At 35.5% G+C, this 11,462-nt stretch overlaps 1 protein-coding gene across 1 annotated transcript in view; it reads left to right on the top strand.

Annotated features, from left to right (window-relative positions):
- Window positions 1–11,462, top strand: part of NOX4 (NADPH oxidase 4) — a 183,745-nt gene that overhangs the window by 61,243 nt on the left and 111,040 nt on the right. Inside the window, exon 9 of the mRNA XM_008704443.2 lies at window positions 9,074–9,290. Within this exon, the coding sequence (XP_008702665.2) occupies window positions 9,074–9,290 (217 nt within the window). The remainder of the gene's footprint in view (window positions 1–9,073; window positions 9,291–11,462) is intronic.

Raw genomic sequence — 11,462 nt, 5'->3', positions numbered from 1 at the left:
ACACACACACACACACACACACACACACACACACACACACTAGCTTTCATTAGATTCCCAAGGCTGTTTGTGGCGTAAAGGAAGTTAAAAATAACTGAACCGGGGGCGCCTGGGTGGCACAGCGGTTGGGCGTCTGCCTTCGGCTCAGGGCGTGATCCCCGCGTTATGGGATCGAGCCCCACATCAGGCTCCTCCGCTATGAGCCTGCTTCTTCCTCTCCCACTCCCCCTGCTTGTGTTCCCTCTCTCGCTAGCTGTCTCTCTGTCAAATAAATAAATAAAATCTTTAAAAAAAATAATAACTGAACCGAATGAAGCTTCTTAAAGCTAGAGTTTTACTAGAGAGCCATAATATTACATTTATACATTTTGTGTCTCCACTTCAGTTTTATCCAGAGTTAAAAACAATATAGATTGTGGGGAAAATAAGAAACACTGGGGCAATTTTCTTCTCACATAAAGGTTCTGTAAGAACTTACCTGATAAATATGGTTTTGGACCTGTCAATTGCATTGTCATTTTAGAGGATAATGGTGAGACTCATAATAATTTCCAAGGTTTATATAATAATTCCGTTTTTGACAAGTACTGTTCTTAGCACTAATTTATGCACACATACATATATACTCCCCCTACATGCCTCAGAGTTGTTGTTGTCGTTTTCTTTAGTCTCATAGCACTATGAGGTAAGTACTATTATTATCCTCATTTTACAAATGGGAAAATGAGGCGCAGAAGGTTAGATTAAATGAGTATTTAAAGCCACCTAGCTAGGGCCTGATAGGGGATTGACACACAGTCTGACCCCAGAATCTATGCATTTAATTACTATTCTTTTCTTGAATTAATGAATTATTTATTCATGGTTTGGAAGTACCTTGCTTATGAATGAAATATGTTCAAGTCATGTGAAAATCTGGGATAACTGTCCAATATACCTATAAAGTTGGTGTGTATGTGTATATTTTGTTTTGAGTAAGAAATTCAATTTTGTTACAAGTTACGTAGATTTCAAGGTTTTGAAGATGAAATTTAGTCCTCTGAGAAGACAGTAAGAAGAAAATGAAAATTTTTGTATTGCTTAATAAATGTTTCTTACAATGTTCAACCTTATTATGGCACAATAATAAATATAACTTTAAAATAATTCTAATGATAAAATTATATCTATGTGGTACTTTAACGTCCAAAATTCTTCTAGGTGACTTGAAAATAACAATGAAAAAAGCTAGGTTCTAGACTGGAGCTAATAAAAATACAGTGGAAGAGATACTCTTACCAGTATTCTTGGTACACTGTGTCTTTGTAGCTCTTTATTCAGTGGACAGGTGGTCCACATCTTTTGAAATCTGTTACCAAGCCTCAGAATGGTGCCTGTCCTGGCTAACAACATAGATTAAGGAGAATGGGAATTGCACAGAAAAAAAGAAAGAACCTACATGTATACTCCTTGAAAATATCCAGGGGGAAGAGGGAAATTACCATAAACACAGTATATCCAGAAGTACAGAATAGGATACACTATGTAAAATCTTATATAAGAGGGAGAACGTCGGGCTACAGCTGGAGATGTGGCTGAATGGTAGAACAGTCCAGTGCTCTCTTCTACCTACCCCATTATGTATCTGTGAGTTCCAATAGGAAAGAGAAAAGGCAATACAGCAGTGATATATCCTAGGTAAATTATAGTGTTTTTGAGGGCAAGAATGTTTCTTGCCCATCTTTATCAATGGAATCCCTGTCACAAGTCACCATTGAGTATGTCCTGGATTAAGTGGAATTGTATTAATTGGCTTTTAGCTTGGAATTTGTTGTCCTTCTAGGCCCTTTCAGGTTTCCCCAATTATCAAAACATTGCAGATAACAATAAAAAATAATTTGTGTATTTGTTTCAGTGTAATTAGATTCCCATTTTGGGACTGTTGCTTATGTTTAGTGTCTCTTGGTAATAAGTTCATATGGTAACTAGTATATCAATTTCTGTGCCAGAGGAATTAGCTTTTAAGTCTTGATTATTTAGGTTGTCTTGCAAATTGGCACATTTTTTATTAGGGATTTTTGTGTAATTCTGTGGCTAAAAATTCTTTGGATTACAGAAGAAAACAATTTCATCTCTTTGTTTCCTTTCACTTTTTGGCTTTTGAATTTTTTAGCCGAATATATAGAGTGAAGACAATTCCTCATGAATGAAGTCTCTCTTATCTGGGATCCAAATCTCTGTCACATAATATTTACATATTTCTCATATGTTAATAACATAATGTTCTATACAACTGTGGTCTTTAAGATGTGTTTTTCCCCCCACTTCTAATTTCCCATTTATAGGATTTTCATTTTTGTGTAAAAAAAGATTTTTTCTGTATAACAATTCTGGACTAAGGTCTTATGATTTATTTACTTTTGCTGATAGTTTATCCTGGAAGCAGGTAGGGGGTAGGTATTGAGGTCATGTGGTGTTTTCTCCCATAGGGATTCCATATGAATAGGTAGATTGATGTAGTATAGACAGAGCATTTTCATGTAGATAAATTCAGTTGTGCTGGAAGCTACTTTTGTTCATGAGTTTTTAATCTAAATTGCGAGTTTATTTTTTCCCCACTTTGAGGATAGGAATAGTGAGTTTCAGACCAAATTCTTTCTCACATAATTTTAATCTCACTTTTCTTCCTGGATCTTATTCATAATAACAAGTGGTCCTGGCTGGAGGTGAAGGGTAACAAAGTTGGGGAGAAAGGAGAAGGAACAAGGGCTACATTTAAGAAATATTTTTAGTACATTAATGTTTTTCTGAAATGTGAAATCATTCTTTTATTCCCACTGCCATTTTAGTGAGGCCTGAAAGCAGAAGATATACTAAGAAATATCGGATGCTTATACGTTTTCTTCTTCCTAAGACATCAAAGTCCTTTACTTTATATATCCGTGGAGTAGAGAGAAACATGGACTATCTCACTTTTTCAGCTAAGGAAAGTTCATAAAATGACCTATTTAACTTTACACACTCAAGGAATGTTCCGGTCTTGATCCTGTGTTCTTAGGCTCCAAGGTTTAGTTTTGCCAGCTGCATAGTGTCTGTGGCTAGCTACTTAAATTGCAGGGCTCACTGCAAAACAGAAATGTGAGGCCCTTTGATAAAAAATTATTAAGCATTTCAAGATGGTGACAACAGAGTGTTGGTCCAATCATGGGGCCTATCTAAGAGCATGGTTCCATGAGACTGCAAAGGTCACATACCCATGATGCTGGCCCTGTCTGTGTTGCCCAGTCTTATATGTTGGACAACACCATCAGCAAGAGGTAGACACAATATGCGTTCCAGTCAAGCTGCAGGATGTAAGTACACTCAGATGTCAGTAGCAAGTGCCCAGGAAAGAATGAAGAGGCAAGGACCTGTCTAGACCAGACAAAGTGGGGTGGGAGTGAAAGCTTTGATCTGATATGTACTCAGATGCTTAGAGGTTCCCTGATGTAAGCTGGATTCTTAGCTTAGGAAAGCATGCCACTTCTACATGCTGCTAAGAAGTAGGTGGACAACTTGACTCGCTTGATAACTTGTCTGCTTAGATTAGAATTGGATCAGGGTCAGGGCAGGGCTGAGATCTCAGGATGAACTTAGACGTACTCAAGAGTGAAGAAGGATGATGTAAGTTGCAGACTGATTTAATGGTATTTCTTAACAAAGGTGAATGTGCATACATGGTTTACTTTACTAAATACCATTTCCTAACATCTAGACATCTTTTTTGAAGTTGGATTATGAGTTCAGACCTCTTCTGTGTTTGTTAAAGCCAGATGACTCCTCAATCATGTGTTTCAACAGCAACCCAAACAAAAAGTTGAATGTATACTTCCAGTCATTCATGAAGTCATTCAACGAATATATATTGAACGCTTGCTATAGATTATAGGCGCTGTTCTAGGCACCAGCAATATAGGTGAGGCACGGGATGACTCCTTGACCTTATGCAGTGTGCATTCTAATAGATTCCATAGAAGTCAATGAATTCCAATGGGTTTTGAAATAATGAATTTGAGTGTATTTTCTTAAGCTCTTTTTTTGTATTGGAGCAAAGTAAAAAGAACAGCTAGAAACAGGTTGTTCTATTTTTTCTGTAAAGAAACATTTTGTGTTATAGAATACTAGGAAAGAAAGTAGGTTCCTCATGGGACAAGGATTTTTTTCTCTACTTTAAAAAAGGATTTTAAAATCACAAACATAAAGGTTACATAAGTGACACTGCATTTGTTAGATATTTTTAACATGCAATTAAAGTAAGAATGATTTTGTGACTCTCCAGAATGCATGGCATTCTGTATTATTTAATTTTTGCCATAAAATATTTTTATGATTTCTGTGTTGTAACCTAGTGGGATTTATTCTGTGTACTGTATTATTTTGTATGACTTTGTCATTAAAGAAATGGTAGTATTGTAACTATAATGGCTCTTGAAGAAAAAAGGAAAAAAAAGAAATAAACCTATTTTTTGGAACTCTGTTGAGTTTTGAAAGCACATACTGAAGTCCTTATGAGTATAAAAACAATAGCATCCACAACCATGTATTTTGATACACCATAATATCCTTGATTTCTCATGATAGAACACTAGACATTCCAAAGATATTTCAAAATCTCTCCTTTGAAACATAGTACAACTAAAAAATGGGTGATAAGCATTCTTATTCCTACATTGTCTGTGTGCCTTCTTCCTCTACCCCTGCTCTATCACCATCTCAACTTGGCAAGCCTCTTTGTTTACCATTCATGGACGTCTTTTTCCCTTCCTGTTTTTCCTTTCACATTATTTATCATTTAATTATGAAAGATACAACAGTATGTACGAGAATGTTCTCTTTATTTTAACTTCTATGCCCTTGCTATATGCAAACAGATTATGTGATTATTTGGTTTGAAAATCAATTCACTAGAAATGTGTTGAAGGTCTACCATGTGCCAGAAACTTGCTAGAGGGCAGACAGGTTTGGCAGTGAGTATGGACGTATGTGGGGTTATATAAATGCACGAGACATGCTCACGCTCAGCTGGATGTCTGCTTGAGATTCTCTCCATCCTCCCTGCCCCTCCCCCCTCCAAAATAAATCTTTTAAAAAATCCCTTTTAATTTGAGAGCTATATGTTATTTTAAGCTACTCTCAAGCTAAATGGCATAGGTTACCTGACTTAAAACCCCATTAAAATGTTCTTTTTTCGGTCTCATTTTGTAATTGTTTCCATCAAAGAAACATGGATAAGAGAGAAAAGATCTATAGACAGACAATGATAACAAATAAAAAATATCACTCATCAAAAAGAAAAACAAGCACAGAATCTCAGGTTAGATTTGGCTAAATAGGACGGCAAAGATACTGATGGGTTACATGGAAGCGCACTGGCAGATTTTGAACTCTGTGTTGAAAGGATAGGTATTGGGCATATCAGTAAGGTGCTTCATGCCTTACTGCCTATTTCCGTAACCTTTATAACAAATTTGTGTGGTGAAGATCAGTGGCCCCATCTTAGAATAAGTGAGAACGTTCGAAGCTGTTATCTTCCCAAGACCACACTGCTAGCCAGTGGCCAGGTCAGAGACCAAAGTACAGAGACCTTCCCCTGTAGGAGGCCTTCCCCAACCCCTCCATTCTGTCTATGGACAAAATCCTGAAATTAAAGACCAATGTATTCATTGAACAAAAATGTACAGCTCTACCTAGTTATAGATTTGGAAAAGGAGGGAGCATAGTTCTAACCAAACCAATTTATTTTATGTTAGTTTTCAAGTCTAGTAAAATGCAATAACTTACTTTTTAGAAGTTCTCATTTCTTTTGTACCAGTGCAGAATTTCTTGGAATTTTTAGAATATGCATTCTTAGAATATAATATTTCTTTAAACATTGTATTTGGTGCCCATTAAAATAATTTCATTCTGAAGAATTTTTAATAGAAATGTAGACTAGATATTATGGATATATTTGGATTGATAGATAAATATCAGATATCATCTCTTTATTCTGTTTACTTCACTGTGAGCATGTTTGTTTAAATTGAGTTGTATCTTATGTGTGATTTTTTTTGTTTTATGATTGTTTTTAATCCCTAGTATCTAATTTATTTCAGCAGATATACATGTCTTTCTTTAGAGTTTAATGCAATCTTTCCAAATGCAACAGAGCTTTTAGGAACATGCAGCTCTGTGTTTGTATGCCAGACAATGCTGATCTTCGTTGTTGCCCACATCACTGAGATATACCAGGCACCCCTGAAAGGGATTTTAGAATATTACATACCCCTTGAAATACCAAGAACAGCAATGCTTTATTTGACTGAGCTGGCCTGAAGATTTCTACTGCATAGTAACAACGTTTGTCATTCTACAGATCATTAGCAATGGGTCCTGCCCACCTGAACACTTAAGACCTGAGTAAATAAACAGTTAAGACTTAGTAAATAACATTCATTTGCCTATGTTAAGCAACCCTTTTCCAACGGGCGCGGACACACACACACACACACACACACACACACACACACACACACTTCCTTCCCCTCCCCCGTTATCTGACTTTATTTCCAGGCTTTTGTTATTTTGAACCTCTTTCCTTAATGTCAACTTCTTTAACCAACTGATTTACTGTATATGGTATAGGTTTTTGGAATGAGGGAGAGGAGGTTTCTAAATCCCATGCTTAGAAGACCATTTAGTTAATCTCTTACCTAAACAAAGCCTTAAGTCTCTCATCTGTGTAATGGGCATCAAAACGCTTACCCTGTTTATTTTGTTTTCAAGCTTAAGTGAGAAATAGATGTTTAAAAAATCCTGACATCCTATCTTAAATATTAATCTTCCTCTCCTTACCTTTCTCAGATATGTTGTAAGGATCCAATGAACTAACATGGAGTATAATGACAGGTGAAGAAGAGCCTAGAATTTGAGTCAGAACTGGGTTCAAATCTTGGCTCTGCCACGTATCAGCTGTGTGACTCTGGGGTGTTATTTAATTCATTAAAATAGTTTCTTAATTTGTAAAATGGGAATAATAATTCCTATGTCATGCAGTTGTTGTGCATATAGTGTGAAATGTATATAAATTGCTCTGTTTGGGGCCTGTGTTTACCACACATTACTAAGGTCTTATTAAAATACTCTAGCCCAATTACCTATGGTCTGACTTCCATTCAGCTTCTCCCAAGATGTCTTCTAAACTAGATTTTAAGTATTTGAGGATCAGGGACCAGAGTTGACTCCTTATCGAACTTTGTAGAATCACCTCGAATAGTGCCAAATACATTATGCAATGCTTGTTCAATTTCAGGCCAGTAGAATAAATGCCTGAGATTTTTGGCCTACCCACCTGTCAGCCTTGGGATGGTCAGTAGGAGCAACAGGTTTGGGTAAATCTTGACTTGTAATGAAAGCTGAATCAAATTCATAGGTTCTCCAAGTATAATACCACAATGATTGTATTATATGACTAGAATTCTAGGAAGGGTTCTATACTTGGCTCACACTTTTATAATAACCATTAATTTACTCTGTACCTAGGCCATATCTATTGCATTGCTTTAAAGAATGGGTGTGTGGGGTGCCATTGATGTTACATAATACAGCCTGCTACATAGATATATACTATAACATATACTATGCGCTCTGATGTCTTCAGTATGATTACTCAAAAGGATGAAAGTAATATAGATATATATATAGATGAAAATATATAGATGAAAATAATAAAGAGGAGAGAGGGGCACTTGGATGGCTCAGTGAGTTAAGCATATGCCTTTGGCTTGGGTCATGATCTCAGGCACCCTGCTCTGCAGGGAGTCTGCTTCTCCCTCTCCCTCTGCCCCTCCCCCTGCTCAGGTGCAGTCTCTCTCTCTCTCAAATAAACACATAAAATATTTTTTAAAAAAAGAAGAGAGAAAGTGAATGAACATTAGCAAAAGGAGAATGATCAGGTTGAGTAGATGGTGAGTTCTAGCAAAGACTGCCTTGGCCACTGCTTTTCTAATTTTCATATATTGGATCTCTTTAGTCTTATTATTCAGTTATAATTTGGTGTTTCAAAATATATTTGCAAAATCATTTATAAAATCATTGTAGCTGTGCACACTAAAGTTAATTATTTGGTAACTTGAAGAGTAATTTAAGAATACATTCTTAGCCAACCAGGAAAAATAGTTTTGGATACCAAAATTTTAGTATGTTTAAAATAAAAATAAAACACACTGACAAATTTCCAATGGTTTTCAAAATCTTAAGTTTTTCCTCAAGATTTGCTTATGCAATAGGGATCTTTTTTGATGTTTTGCATGATCTGCCACTTGATGCACTATCCCCATGAGGTAGATCTTAATTTTTTATTAATAACTACATAAAACACAGAAAGTTGAATGGTTGGTCTTAGGAGGTCACAAAACATGAAACAGTCAGAATGGTATTTTAGGGTTATAAGCTTTCCTGCCTGATCAATTATTTTAGAGTCTTTTATGTGGTTTTGGTTATGGAGAAATTGAAAAATAAATATGTCTAGGGTCTAATTGCTGTATATTAATTATTTTCAGACCAAAGGAGATGCAAGCTTCCAGTTTCTGTTATGTTTGTTTAATATCTGTGTAAATCATCAAGGCCTTTTTTATCCAGTCTTAGCCAAATCAGATATGATCCCTATACTTTCCCATTTGTGTTTGAAGATACAGCAAAAGTACTCATCACTATAGTATTTATTGAAGTGAAAACTGATATATGATTGTATGCATGCATAATAGAGTTGAAATAAAGGCTGTGAAATTTAAGAATAGTTGGAAAGGTTGATGTGGTCTTCCCTACCTTGTATTTCTATTGTTTAAGGGCTAAAACTCTTGGTTTAATAATAAAGAATAATTAGAATTTATTAAAAATAAAGAATTTATTAAAAGTTTTAGGATTTCTCAATTGCTCCTAAATAAGATATATGAAAAGCACTTTTCAGATAAATGCTATGGAAAGTTAATAAGAAAAAGAGGCTATTTTCTTACACTGTGTCCTCTGATTTCAATTTCATTTTAATCTTCCTCTTTTTCCCTTAATTTGATTTCAGAGGGCTGCTGAAGTATCAAGCTAATTTAGATACCCACCCTCCTGGCTGCATCAATCCTAATGGAACCCACTACCAGAATGTTCACTCACCAGACCATGCCTTGGAACATTTTCATGAAACTTTCTCTGGAGGACTTTCAAAACCAGATGAACTTACCCAAAACAGATTCGTGAACATTTGTATGGAAGAACCCAGGTTTCAAGCTAATTTTCCACAGGTCAGATTAATTTTATATCTTTGATGGTCTCCTCAAAGTCCATATTTCCATAATTATTGATCAGCATTGCATTTAAACATGTTTTTGAAGGTATATAACACAATTATAGAACATTTCAGGATGTTTCAACAGCAAGATAGCATCTATTTTTCCATTAGAGGCAGCTGGCAGTTCAAGAAGAAAGACCTATGATATTACAGAATATAAAAAATTCCTGGTCGTATAACTGGTCATATAATCTTTGCATACTGTGGCACTTGTGCTTTCCAAAAGAGAGGTGACAAAGATATTTTCCCTGTCCATTGAGAAAAGTAGTTTGAATAATAAAAACAATAGTGAAAGGACTAGTTATAATTATTATTATGGTATAGCATAATATGGTATGATATTATGTATAATATTATCAATGATAAATTGTAAAATTAATTTATCGAATGCTTGGTATCATCTGCTAGATGCTGTGCTAAAATGTACTGCATGCATAATTTCTTTTAATATTCACAATAGCCCTTTGAAGCAATTAAATTCATCCTTAATTTTCTGATGATGAAATTGTGACTTAAATACATAAAATACCTTGAGCAAACTCTACAACCTAATACAGGTAGAAGTAGAGTCCAAAACCAGGTCTTTGACTAAAATGCTTGCTCTTGGAAAACTTCTTATCCAAATACCCAGCAAGTGGTTCCATAAGGGCCCTAATCTTCCCATGGGGGTATGGGAGCTGCCGATGTGGGAATTAACAAGCTGTACTCTGACTATGGCAGGTGGAAGTATGGGACAGTGATGTCAAATACCTCTTTTCAAAAGAGAAGAAAGAGGAGTCAAAAAGCAGAGTGAATTTATAGATGACTTTGGAATGAGTATGTTAGTTGTGTGTTTATTTTTAATAATAATCCTCTAGGTTTCTCATAGACTTTGCAATTTTCAGAGTTTTCTTGGCTTCTCACAATGCTATCTGTTAGGCAGGACAGGTAATGTGACTCCCATTTTACTTATGTGGAACTTGATGCTCGAGGGGTAAGTGACTGTTTCAAAGTTGCAAGCCTGCTGCATTGCAAGGCTTGTCTTGTGATGCCTACTACCCACACAGCATCCAACTAAATATCAGGAAGAGGCATGATCTGTCTGCATGGAAGGAGTAAGGTCTGAAATAGCTATGTAAATAAGGTTTAGAAAAAAGTAACTGTTAAAATAAATTTGGGTCGGAGGGTTCCCAGTTATGGGGGAAATATGGCATGCTGTTCTAGGAGAAGGGTTGGCTACACAGGACAGGCTTCTGTACTTCTGAGCATATGCAGTGGGTTATCCTGGGATCGGGGCTATCCATCCAGCACACATGCAAAATTGTCACACTTTCCAAATTCTATAAAATACCTTCTGTTCATATTATTTTTATTATGTAAAAGTAAGTTGGAAGCAACATGCTTAGTATACCCTATATTTTAAAATACATTCATATACATATTTTATATTGTATATACATTATGTATATACATAATGCATATATTATGTGCATTAAAAATACCCAGGGTTGAGTAAAAGGCATGGCATAAGAAAACATAATGATATTGTAATAGTGATGTAATGGGAGAGATGGTAGCCATACTTATAGTGAATATAGGATAATGTATAAACTTGTCAAATCACTAAGTTGTACAGCTGAAACTAACATAACATTGTGTGTCAACTACACTCAAGTAAAAAATAAATAAATAAACTTAAAAAAAAAAACTTACCTGATAGTTTGAAGAATTCCAATTACTCCTGAAAATTAGAACATTTTAATACCTTAAAATAAAAAAAAATATTCATACATATATCCAGGATTTCTTTTTTCTTTTCTTTTCTTTTTTTTAAAGATTTTATTTATTTATTTATTTATTTATTTATTTATTCGACAGAGATCGAGACAGCCAGGCAGAGAGGGAACATAAGCAGGGGGAGTGGGAGAGGAAGAAGCAGGCTCACAGCAGAGGAGCCTGATGTGGGGCTCGATCCCATAACTCTGGGATCACGCCCTGAGCCGAAGGCAGACGCTTAACCGCTGTGCCACCCAGGTGCCCCATTCTTTTTTTTTTTTTTAACAAACATTGGACTGGTACATTTTTTTTCTAAAATTGTCTTCAGGTTTGAGCATTTAACTTCCCTTTCTTCTCTTTTTAGATGAAG

Source organism: Ursus maritimus, unplaced genomic scaffold (assembly GCF_017311325.1).
Source record: "Ursus maritimus isolate PB19 unplaced genomic scaffold, ASM1731132v1 scaffold_16, whole genome shotgun sequence".
Taxonomy (NCBI): domain Eukaryota; kingdom Metazoa; phylum Chordata; class Mammalia; order Carnivora; family Ursidae; genus Ursus; species Ursus maritimus.
Note: the sequence above shows the minus strand (reverse complement) of the source record. Positions and strands in the feature narration are given on the sequence as shown.